General features: G+C 40.7%; 1 protein-coding gene across 1 annotated transcript in view; it reads left to right on the plus strand.

The window, feature by feature from the left end:
* The first annotated feature begins 1,881 nt into the window (after positions 1 to 1,881).
* LOC139746449 (uncharacterized) overlaps positions 1,882 to 12,761 on the plus strand; it is a 49,581-nt gene continuing 38,701 nt past the window's right edge. The window contains exon 1 of the mRNA XM_071657699.1: positions 1,882 to 1,961. Coding sequence (XP_071513800.1) covers positions 1,882 to 1,961 — 80 coding nt within the window. The remainder of the gene's footprint in view (positions 1,962 to 12,761) is intronic.

Genomic DNA, 12,761 nt, shown 5'->3' on the forward strand with positions numbered 1-12,761 from the left:
ACACATCTACAAGCGCGATTGTCACCAGGAGACGAAACAGATTTTATGATCCATTTTGTCATTTCTGTACTTGAGTGTAACAACACCCCCTCCCCCCTTCCCCATAATAATAATTACCCCGATGTAAAACTGAAGGAGATGAAAGATGGGTGTCCTAATGGCGGGGTAATTAAGTTGATTAAGTTTTCTCGTAAAGAAGAGAGGGGGAAAATTGTTATTTAACGTTGATATATATATATACTCGTCCATCAATATCTTTTTCTTTTTTTTTCTAAAACAAGACGACGTGAAATAGTGGATCATCTTGCAGCAAGCAGGGAAATGGCGTGTGTTAAAGTCCTTATTCAATATAGGGAGCCACACCTACATCAAATGAACAACAACGAAGGCAATCTGTTATGTGTGAAGCTTAATGTGTACACTGTGTGTGTGTGTGTGTGTGTGTGTGTGTGTGTGTGTGTTGTGTGTGTGTTACAGCAGCCGGCTACACAGACCAGGGAGGTTGTATACTGACGGTATTATAATATACCCTCCTGGGTACTGGCGAACTTTGTGCGGTTAACTAGCACTTCAGTGGCTGTCGAGTCTCACTCCTTTAACCCAACATTGTTGTCTTTTTCCCTCCCCCCCCCCCACCAGATAAGATAATATCGTGTCCATTACAAAGTTACGAATATTATATCATTAAAAAAAACATATCGTAATATCTCGTAGAGAAAATTGCAAAGACGATGAAGTGTTTTTCATTCCATCGTAAAATTTGAGCTGAAGATAAAACTATAAATTTATCTTCATTTGCGTCATTGGCTTTGTATACACACAATTTCTTGAACATTCCTGAGGGAGTATCAACACGAAAATAGGCGTCAGCAGGTAAAATTGCTATTTTTCAAAATGGCCATTTAAGTAAATATAGAAATACAGTTAGGTAATCTGTAAAATCATTGTTATGTTCCCTTGAAGACATACTCATCAAAATCTAAGACTAACTTGTGCGTATTAGTGATATACTCTTATACCAAACGTCTTATTTAACACTACAGACTTTAATATTTCAACAATATCAGGTTTAGAAAGTAAAATTTAAGAAATAACTGCGGCTAGAATATGTTTAGGTCCCTAAAGGAAAATTATCTGTTTTTGAGTGTCGCCATTGTTGTTTCTAATCGACCAATCAGGTATCAGGATTCAGCACGCGATGCCAGACGTACACGGAGAGTATCGTACCCACTTGGGATGAAAGTTCACATTGAACTGTTATATTAAACATACCGATATATCTCATCCTGGTTCTTCATACAGTATTCAAATACATATACGTCATATTAATATTAACGGTCAGCTGACGGTGCACTTCTTTTTTTCTTTCTTTTTTAAATCGATTAAACCTAACGGGAATTTTGCGTGCACTACGGGCCAATTTGTCACTCCTCCTTTAGGTGGGTTAGGATGTATTGGCTTGGTAAGATGCCTCAATGGCCTCGCGGTATAGCATAGCCTTGGCCCAAGACTAACAGCGGATGAATATTGTATATGTGTATCTGTTACCTTCTGTAACTTACAAGTCTCTGTACCGAAGTGTATAAGGTTCGACTCCAGCTGGGTCTGACTACGTACCGTTCAAATGTTCTTTAAGCCAGAATATCTACAGTATATGCTCTTCTGTCTTCGGTCAACGCTGTCAGAAAACGGTGTAATCAGAGGGCGTTAAAACTGGAGTGCATCACTAGCCAATCATAGGAGTACATTCTTGGCTAACTGTCATAATTAATGTAAACATTACCATAACTCTAACATGGGCTAACATGTGGCTAGCCCAGGATTCTTTCTGTTCGCGTGTGGCTGTGTTGAACGGCTAGAGAGGCACTAGAACATAGCAAAATGTACCAGATAGAGATGCATGAGAAAGTGGATAATTACCACAGCATAGAAAACGGCCTTTGGTACGTTTCTATAAACAGGTGTGTGTGTGTGTGTGTGTGTGTGTGGTCAGGTTCCTCTGATGATTTATATATATATATATATATATATATATATATATATATATATATATATATATATATATATATATATATATTCAAAAGGGGAATGACAAGGAAAAGGCCAGAGGTCAAGGGTCCTTGACCTGCTTTAACGACGGAGACAGGAATGTGAGACGTCATGACAAAGAGTCTCACGTTACTGTGGTGTGAAGATTTTCACATCTGTTCCTACAAGTGTATATAGAATATTTCACCTGGTGACTAAAGACGGTTCTTGGGCATCCATAACGAACATAAAGAAAGAAAAAAAAACTGCATATTCATTTTTTTTTCACTATTGACACTCGCAAGATGAATGATCTCCACTTTTGGGAATTACTCAGAAATAAAAAAAATGATATAGATTGATATGTGACCCAGAAAACATCACTGCAGACTGTTTATTTAAAGAAAGTCTGGAGACAAGGTTTGTTGTACCCAGCTGAACCAGGGTCTATCCTAGTATTCTAGGGGCAATCCTAGTCCCCTGGGGGTCTATCCTAGTCCCCTGGGGTCTATCCTAGTCTCCTAGGGTTTATTCTAGTTCCCTGGAGTCTATCCTAGTCCCCTGGGGCCTATCAAATTCCCTTGGGGTCTATCCTAGTCCCTTGGGGTCTATCCTAGTCCCCTGGGTCTATCCTAGTCCCTTGGGGTCTATCCTAGCTCACTGGGGACTTCAGGTACGAGTGTGTGGGAAGAGCAACATAAACATCTTTACCCTCCACAACTTTGCTGGTGGCGACGGAAATGGATGAAGGTAGCATGTACGAATATGTACATGTGGATATATGTATATGTCTGTATGTATATGTATGTATACGTTGAAATGTATGGGAATGTATATTTGTGTGTGTGGGCGTTTATGTATATACATGTGTATGGGGGTGGGTTGGGCCATTCTTTCGTCTGTTTCCTTGCGCTACCTCGCTAACGCGGGAGACAGCGACAAGGCAAAATAAAATAACACATACATCTATATATTTATATATATATATATATATATATATATATATATATATATATATATATATATATACACAACAGAATACCAACAAATACCAAAAAAATATATTCTAAGACAAGAGTCCTCGGAGGTTATTGCATCGTGTGATAATGAAAGGGAAATGGAGAATATAGAATATCGGGTTGGGCAGGCTGTGGGACGCAGAATCATTATTCAATATGATAAAAGTAGGAAAAATATATATATATATATACATATACATATTATGGTATATATCATGCGGAGGTAAGCAAAGCTTTGCATAGAAATAAATGATGCATGACAAGCGCGCAAATGTGAAAGAAAACGGGAAAACCCCCCATAAAAATCTAAGATATATACACGCCATTACTTCATCACAAAGGGACATTAAGCGTTAACAAATCCATTATGCATCAAAGGATCTTATGTAAAGGAGAGCCAGGGGTCATACGATGTCACCTGTGGCCTAAACCCTTATCTTCCCGCCTTTTAGTTAACTGGAATTCAATCAGTCATTAATTTTACTCCCAGGACGGCGTAGGGGAAGCGGGCGGGAGCAATGTCCTCCCAGACGAAGAGGAGGAAATGAACTATGTGAAAAGGCGGACGGGCTACTAGTAGTTCATCCTGTGAGGGGTAAGAAAAGAAAGAAAAACAAATGAATGATTATCGTCGTGTTCCTGAGTGTGAATAAATGAATATCTTACTTCTTTTCCCCCTTCCCTACCTCCACCACCCCTTTCTCCTTCAGGAGCTGTGGGTTTGGTGAATGACAGTGCGCCGATGAGAAGCGTGAGGGAAATGAATGTGGTGAATGAGGAGGGAAAGTCTTTGAGGGGAATATAAAGAAGGTTTAATGAGGGAGGAGGGAAGTCTTTGGCTGTGAGGGAGGGAGGGAGGAGGGAGGCCTTTGGCTGTGAGGGAGGGAGGGAGGAGGGAGGTCTTTGGCTGTGAGGGAGGGAGGGAGGAGGGAAGTCTTTGGCTGTGAGGGAGGGAGTGGAGGAGTTTGATGTCGGGCGTCTACCTCAGCCCAGTTGAGGACAATGGACGCGTTGGATTGGTATTCAACTCGACGCTGACCACTGGAATAATAAAGGGATATATGCTATGCGAAGCTATCTCACGGCTATATACGGTGCTATCACATGGGGAGAGGTGGGTGTGGTGCTCCTACTCAGGTTACAGAGAAATGAGGAACATCGAGGTTGCTATACAGACCATGTGTGGCTATACAGTACAGCTTACCATCATGTATAAAGCATCTTGGTCGCTATACAGAGTTATACAGTATTGCCCTGCGTCGTATAGCAAACATTTAAGGTGTGCTATACAAGCTATAGAGGGTTGTACAGTATGAATCATTGCTATACAGTACGATACAAGACTATATAGTCACACTATGGATTATACAATATCATTAAAATCTATACAGTACTATCAGGAGCTATACACCACCAGCTACAAGCTAAAGAATTTCGCGGGTTTATGGAGACTTTCGCGGGTTTAAATTAAAGAATTTCACGGATTTTATTAAAGATTTTCGTGGGTTTATATTATAAAGAATTTCGCGGGTTTATGGAGACTTTCGCGGGTTTAAATTAAAGAATTTCACGGATTTTATTAAAGATTTTCGTGGGTTTATATTATAAAGAATTTCGCGGGTTTATGGAGACTTTCGCGGGTTTAAATTAAAGAATTTCACGGATTTTATTAAAGATTTTCGTGGGTTTATATTATAAAGAATTTCGCGGGTTTATGGAGACTTTCGCGGGTTTAAATTAAAGAATTTCACGGATTTTATTAAAGATTTTCGTGGGTTTATATTATAAAGAATTTCGCGGGTTTATGGAGACTTTCGCGGGTTTAAATTAAAGAATTTCACGGATTTTATTAAAGATTTTCGTGGGTTTATATTATAAAGAATTTCGCGGGTTTATGGAGACTTTCGCGGGTTTAAATTAAAGAATTTCACGGATTTTATTAAAGATTTTCGTGGGTTTATATTATAAAGAATTTCGCGGGTTTATGGAGACTTTCGCGGGTTTAAATTAAAGAATTTCACGGATTTTATTAAAGATTTTCGTGGGTTTATATTATAAAGAATTTCGCGGGTTTATGGAGACTTTCGCGGGTTTAAATTAAAGAATTTCACGGATTTTATTAAAGATTTTCGTGGGTTTATATTATAAAGAATTTCGCGGGTTTATGGAGACTTTCGCGGGTTTAAATTAAAGAATTTCACGGATTTTATTAAAGATTTTCGTGGGTTTATATTATAAAGAATTTCGCGGGTTTATGGAGACTTTCGCGGGTTTAAATTAAAGAATTTCACGGATTTTATTAAAGATTTTCGTGGGTTTATATTATAAAGAATTTCGCGGGTTTATGGAGACTTTCGCGGGTTTAAATTAAAGAATTTCACGGATTTTATTAAAGATTTTCGTGGGTTTATATTATAAAGAATTTCGCGGGTTTATGGAGACTTTCGCGGGTTTAAATTAAAGAATTTCACGGATTTTATTAAAGATTTTCGTGGGTTTATATTATAAAGAATTTCGCGGGTTTATGGAGACTTTCGCGGGTTTAAATTAAAGAATTTCACGGATTTTATTAAAGATTTTCGTGGGTTTATATTATAAAGAATTTCGCGGGTTTATGGAGACTTTCGCGGGTTTAAATTAAAGAATTTCACGGATTTTATTAAAGATTTTCGTGGGTTTATATTATAAAGAATTTCGCGGGTTTATGGAGACTTTCGCGGGTTTAAATTAAAGAATTTCACGGATTTTATTAAAGATTTTCGTGGGTTTATATTATAAAGAATTTCGCGGGTTTATGGAGACTTTCGCGGGTTTAAATTAAAGAATTTCACGGATTTTATTAAAGATTTTCGTGGGTTTATATTATAAAGAATTTCGCGGGTTTATGGAGACTTTCGCGGGTTTAAATTAAAGAATTTCACGGATTTTATTAAAGATTTTCGTGGGTTTATATTATAAAGAATTTCGCGGGTTTATGGAGACTTTCGCGGGTTTAAATTAAAGAATTTCACGGATTTTATTAAAGATTTTCGTGGGTTTATATTATAAAGAATTTCGCGGGTTTATGGAGACTTTCGCGGGTTTAAATTAAAGAATTTCACGGATTTTATTAAAGATTTTCGTGGGTTTATATTATAAAGAATTTCGCGGGTTTATGGAGACTTTCGCGGGTTTAAATTAAAGAATTTCACGGATTTTATTAAAGATTTTCGTGGGTTTATATTATAAAGAATTTCGCGGGTTTATGGAGACTTTCGCGGGTTTAAATTAAAGAATTTCACGGATTTTATTAAAGATTTTCGTGGGTTTATATTATAAAGAATTTCGCGGGTTTATGGAGACTTTCGCGGGTTTAAATTAAAGAATTTCACGGATTTTATTAAAGATTTTCGTGGGTTTATATTATAAAGAATTTCGCGGGTTTATGGAGACTTTCGCGGGTTTAAATTAAAGAATTTCACGGATTTTATTAAAGATTTTCGTGGGTTTATATTATAAAGAATTTCGCGGGTTTATGGAGACTTTCGCGGGTTTAAATTAAAGAATTTCACGGATTTTATTAAAGATTTTCGTGGGTTTATATTATAAAGAATTTCGCGGGTTTATGGAGACTTTCGCGGGTTTAAATTAAAGAATTTCACGGATTTTATTAAAGATTTTCGTGGGTTTATATTATAAAGAATTTCGCGGGTTTATGGAGACTTTCGCGGGTTTAAATTAAAGAATTTCACGGATTTTATTAAAGATTTTCGTGGGTTTATATTATAAAGAATTTCGCGGGTTTATGGAGACTTTCGCGGGTTTAAATTAAAGAATTTCACGGATTTTATTAAAGATTTTCGTGGGTTTATATTATAAAGAATTTCGCGGGTTTATGGAGACTTTCGCGGGTTTAAATTAAAGAATTTCACGGATTTTATTAAAGATTTTCGTGGGTTTATATTATAAAGAATTTCGCGGGTTTATGGAGACTTTCGCGGGTTTAAATTAAAGAATTTCACGGATTTTATTAAAGATTTTCGTGGGTTTATATTATAAAGAATTTCGCGGGTTTATGGAGACTTTCGCGGGTTTAAATTAAAGAATTTCACGGATTTTATTAAAGATTTTCGTGGGTTTATATTATAAAGAATTTCGCGGGTTTATGGAGACTTTCGCGGGTTTAAATTAAAGAATTTCACGGATTTTATTAAAGATTTTCGTGGGTTTATATTATAAAGAATTTCGCGGGTTTATGGAGACTTTCGCGGGTTTAAATTAAAGAATTTCACGGATTTTATTAAAGATTTTCGTGGGTTTATATTATAAAGAATTTCGCGGGTTTATGGAGACTTTCGCGGGTTTAAATTAAAGAATTTCACGGATTTTATTAAAGATTTTCGTGGGTTTATATTATAAAGAATTTCGCGGGTTTATGGAGACTTTCGCGGGTTTAAATTAAAGAATTTCACGGATTTTATTAAAGATTTTCGTGGGTTTATATTATAAAGAATTTCGCGGGTTTATGGAGACTTTCGCGGGTTTAAATTAAAGAATTTCACGGATTTTATTAAAGATTTTCGTGGGTTTATATTATAAAGAATTTCGCGGGTTTATGGAGACTTTCGCGGGTTTAAATTAAAGAATTTCACGGATTTTATTAAAGATTTTCGTGGGTTTATATTATAAAGAATTTCGCGGGTTTATGGAGACTTTCGCGGGTTTAAATTAAAGAATTTCACGGATTTTATTAAAGATTTTCGTGGGTTTATATTATAAAGAATTTCGCGGGTTTATGGAGACTTTCGCGGGTTTAAATTAAAGAATTTCACGGATTTTATTAAAGATTTTCGTGGGTTTATATTATAAAGAATTTCGCGGGTTTATGGAGACTTTCGCGGGTTTAAATTAAAGAATTTCACGGATTTTATTAAAGATTTTCGTGGGTTTATATTATAAAGAATTTCGCGGGTTTATGGAGACTTTCGCGGGTTTAAATTAAAGAATTTCACGGATTTTATTAAAGATTTTCGTGGGTTTATATTATAAAGAATTTCGCGGGTTTATGGAGACTTTCGCGGGTTTAAATTAAAGAATTTCACGGATTTTATTAAAGATTTTCGTGGGTTTATATTATAAAGAATTTCGCGGGTTTATGATGGATTAATTTTGCGGTTTTTAGAGATTTCGCGGGTTTATGGAGACTTTCGCGAGGTTTACAGAGGAAATCGCGGGTTTAAATTAAAGAATTTCACGGATTTTATTAAAGATTTTCGTGGGTTTATATTATAAAGAATTTCGCGGGTTTCAAGAGAATTTTGCGGGTATATAGAGAAAATTCGCGGGTTAATATATATATATATAATATATATATATATAATATATATAGATATATATATATATTATATATAGATATAAACTCGTCTACTGAATATAATAGATAAAGGATTAATAATATATGTGTGTCTTCTATGTTCAATAGAAACTTACAGAATTTGAATAAACTGGCGAAAAAAATTAATAGAATATCTCAAACAACAGTAGTGACATTGTGACCTTAACAGTGCCAGGAGGCAGTGACATTGTGACCTTAACAGTGCCAGGAGGCAGTGACATTGTGACCTTAACAGTGCCAGGAGGTAGTGACATTGTGACCTTAACAGTGCCAGGAGGCAGTGACATTGTGACCTTAACAGTGCCAGGAGGCAGTGACATTGTGACCTTAACAGTGCCAGGAGGCAGTGACATTGTGACCTTAACAGTGCCAGGAGGTAGTGACATTGTGACCTTAACAGTGCCAGGAGGCAGTGACATTGTGACCTTAACAGTGCCAGGAGGCAGTGACATTGTGACCTTAACAGTGCCAGGAGGTAGTGACATTGTGACCTTAACAGTGCCAGGAGGCAGTGACATTGTGACCTTAACAGTGCCAGGAGGCAGTGACATTGTGACCTTAACAGTGCCAGGAGGCAGTGACATTGTGACCTTAACAGTGCCAGGAGGCAGTGACATTGTGACCTTAACAGTGCCAGGAGGCAGTGACATTGTGACCTTAACAGTGCCAGGAGGCAGTGACATTGTGACCTTAACAGTGCCAGGAGGCAGTGACATTGTGACCTTAACAGTGCCAGGAGGTAGTGACATTGTGACCTTAACAGTGCCAGGAGGTAGTGACATTGTGACCTTAACAGTGCCAGGAGGCAGTGACATTGTGACCTTAACAGTGCCAGGAGGCAGTGACATTGTGACCTTAACAGTGCCAGGAGGCAGTGACATTGTGACCTTAACAGTGCCAGGAGGCAGTGACATTGTGACCTTAACAGTGCCAGGAGGCAGTGACATTGTGACCTTAACAGTGCCAGGAGGTAGTGACATTGTGACCTTAACAGTGCCAGGAGGCAGTGACATTGTGACCTTAACAGTGCCAGGAGGCAGTGACATTGTGACCTTAACAGTGCCAGGAGGCAGTGACATTGTGACCTTAACAGTGCCAGGAGGCAGTGACATTGTGACCTTAACAGTGCCAGGAGGCAGTGACATTGTGACCTTAACAGTGCCAGGAGGCAGTGACATTGTGACCTTAACAGTGCCAGGAGGCAGTGACATTGTGACCTTAACAGTGCCAGGAGGCAGTGACATTGTGACCTTAACAGTGCCAGGAGGCAGTGACATTGTGACCTTAACAGTGCCAGGAGGCAGTGACATTGTGACCTTAACAGTGCCAGGAGGCAGTGACATTGTGACCTTAACAGTGCCAGGAGGTAGTGACATTGTGACCTTAACAGTGCCAGGAGGCAGTGACATTGTGACCTTAACAGTGCCAGGAGGCAGTGACATTGTGACCTTAACAGTGCCAGGAGGCAGTGACATTGTGACCTTAACAGTGCCAGGAGGCAGTGACATTGTGACCTTAACAGTGCCAGGAGGCAGTGACATTGTGACCTTAACAGTGCCAGGAGGCAGTGACATTGTGACCTTAACAGTGCCAGGAGGCAGTGACATTGTGACCTTAACAGTGCCAGGAGGCAGTGACATTGTGACCTTAACAGTGCCAGGAGGTAGTGACATTGTGACCTTAACAGTGCCAGGAGGTAGTGACATTGTGACCTTAACAGTGCCAGGAGGCAGTGACATTGTGACCTTAACAGTGCCAGGAGGCAGTGACATTGTGACCTTAACAGTGCCAGGAGGCAGTGACATTGTGACCTTAACAGTGCCAGGAGGCAGTGACATTGTGACCTTAACAGTGCCAGGAGGCAGTGACATTGTGACCTTAACAGTGCCAGGAGGCAGTGACATTGTGACCTTAACAGTGCCAGGAGGCAGTGACATTGTGACCTTAACAGTGCCAGGAGGCAGTGACATTGTGACCTTAACAGTGCCAGGAGGTAGTGACATTGTGACCTTAACAGTGCCAGGAGGCAGTGACATTGTGACCTTAACAGTGCCAGGAGGTAGTGACATTGTGACCTTAACAGTGCCAGGAGGTAGTGACATTGTGACCTTAACAGTGCCAGGAGGTAGTGACATTGTGACCTTAACAGTGCCAGGAGGTAGTGACATTGTGACCTTAACAGTGCCAGGAGGTAGTGACATTGTGACCTTAACAGTGCCAGGAGGTAGTGACATTGTGACCTTAACAGTGCCAGGAGGCAGTGACATTGTGACCTTAACAGTGCCAGGAGGCAGTGACATTGTGACCTTAACAGTGCCAGGAGGTAGTGACATTGTGACCTTAACAGTGCCAGGAGGTAGTGACATTGTGACCTTAACAGTGCCAGGAGGTAGTGACATTGTGACCTTAACAGTGCCAGGAGGTAGTGACATTGTGACCTTAACAGTGCCAGGAGGCAGTGACATTGTGACCTTAACAGTGCCAGGAGGCAGTGACATTGTGACCTTAACAGTGCCAGGAGGCAGTGACATTGTGACCTTAACAGTGCCAGGAGGCAGTGACATTGTGACCTTAACAGTGCCAGGAGGTAGTGACATTGTGACCTTAACAGTGCCAGGAGGCAGTGACATTGTGACCTTAACAGTGCCAGGAGGCAGTGACATTGTGACCTTAACAGTGCCAGGAGGCAGTGACATTGTGACCTTAACAGTGCCAGGAGGTAGTGACATTGTGACCTTAACAGTGCCAGGAGGCAGTGACATTGTGACCTTAACAGTGCCAGGAGGCAGTGACATTGTGACCTTAACAGTGCCAGGAGGCAGTGACATTGTGACCTTAACAGTGCCAGGAGGCAGTGACATTGTGACCTTAACAGTGCCAGGAGGCAGTGACATTGTGACCTTAACAGTGCCAGGAGGCAGTGACATTGTGACCTTAACAGTGCCAGGAGGCAGTGACATTGTGACCTTAACAGTGCCAGGAGGTAGTGACATTGTGACCTTAACAGTGCCAGGAGGCAGTGACATTGTGACCTTAACAGTGCCAGGAGGCAGTGACATTGTGACCTTAACAGTGCCAGGAGGTAGTGACATTGTGACCTTAACAGTGCCAGGAGGCAGTGACATTGTGACCTTAACAGTGCCAGGAGGCAGTGACATTGTGACCTTAACAGTGCCAGGAGGCAGTGACATTGTGACCTTAACAGTGCCAGGAGGCAGTGACATTGTGACCTTAACAGTGCCAGGAGGCAGTGACATTGTGACCTTAACAGTGCCAGGAGGCAGTGACATTGTGACCTTAACAGTGCCAGGAGGCAGTGACATTGTGACCTTAACAGTGCCAGGAGGTAGTGACATTGTGACCTTAACAGTGCCAGGAGGCAGTGACATTGTGACCTTAACAGTGCCAGGAGGCAGTGACATTGTGACCTTAACAGTGCCAGGAGGTAGTGACATTGTGACCTTAACAGTGCCAGGAGGCAGTGACATTGTGACCTTAACAGTGCCAGGAGGCAGTGACATTGTGACCTTAACAGTGCCAGGAGGCAGTGACATTGTGACCTTAACAGTGCCAGGAGGCAGTGACATTGTGACCTTAACAGTGCCAGGAGGCAGTGACATTGTGACCTTAACAGTGCCAGGAGGCAGTGACATTGTGACCTTAACAGTGCCAGGAGGTAGTGACATTGTGACCTTAACAGTGCCAGGAGGTAGTGACATTGTGACCTTAACAGTGCCAGGAGGTAGTGACATTGTGACCTTAACAGTGCCAGGAGGCAGTGACATTGTGACCTTAACAGTGCCAGGAGGCAGTGACATTGTGACCTTAACAGTGCCAGGAGGCAGTGACATTGTGACCTTAACAGTGCCAGGAGGCAGTGACATTGTGACCTTAACAGTGCCAGGAGGCAGTGACATTGTGACCTTAACAGTGCCAGGAGGCAGTGACATTGTGACCTTAACAGTGCCAGGAGGTAGTGACATTGTGACCTTAACAGTGCCAGGAGGCAGTGACATTGTGACCTTAACAGTGCCAGGAGGCAGTGACATTGTGACCTTAACAGTGCCAGGAGGCAGTGACATTGTGACCTTAACAGTGCCAGGAGGCAGTGACATTGTGACCTTAACAGTGCCAGGAGGTAGTGACATTGTGACCTTAACAGTGCCAGGAGGTAGTGACATTGTGACCTTAACAGTGCCAGGAGGTAGTGACATTGTGACCTTAACAGTGCCAGGAGGCAGTGACATTGTGACCTTAACAGTGCCAGGAGGTAGTGACATTGTGACCTTAACAGTGCCAGGAGGCAGTGACATTGTGACCTTAACAGTGCCAGGAGGCAG

This window comes from Panulirus ornatus, chromosome 65 (assembly GCF_036320965.1).
Source record: "Panulirus ornatus isolate Po-2019 chromosome 65, ASM3632096v1, whole genome shotgun sequence".
Classification (NCBI taxonomy): Eukaryota; Metazoa; Arthropoda; class Malacostraca; order Decapoda; family Palinuridae; genus Panulirus; species Panulirus ornatus.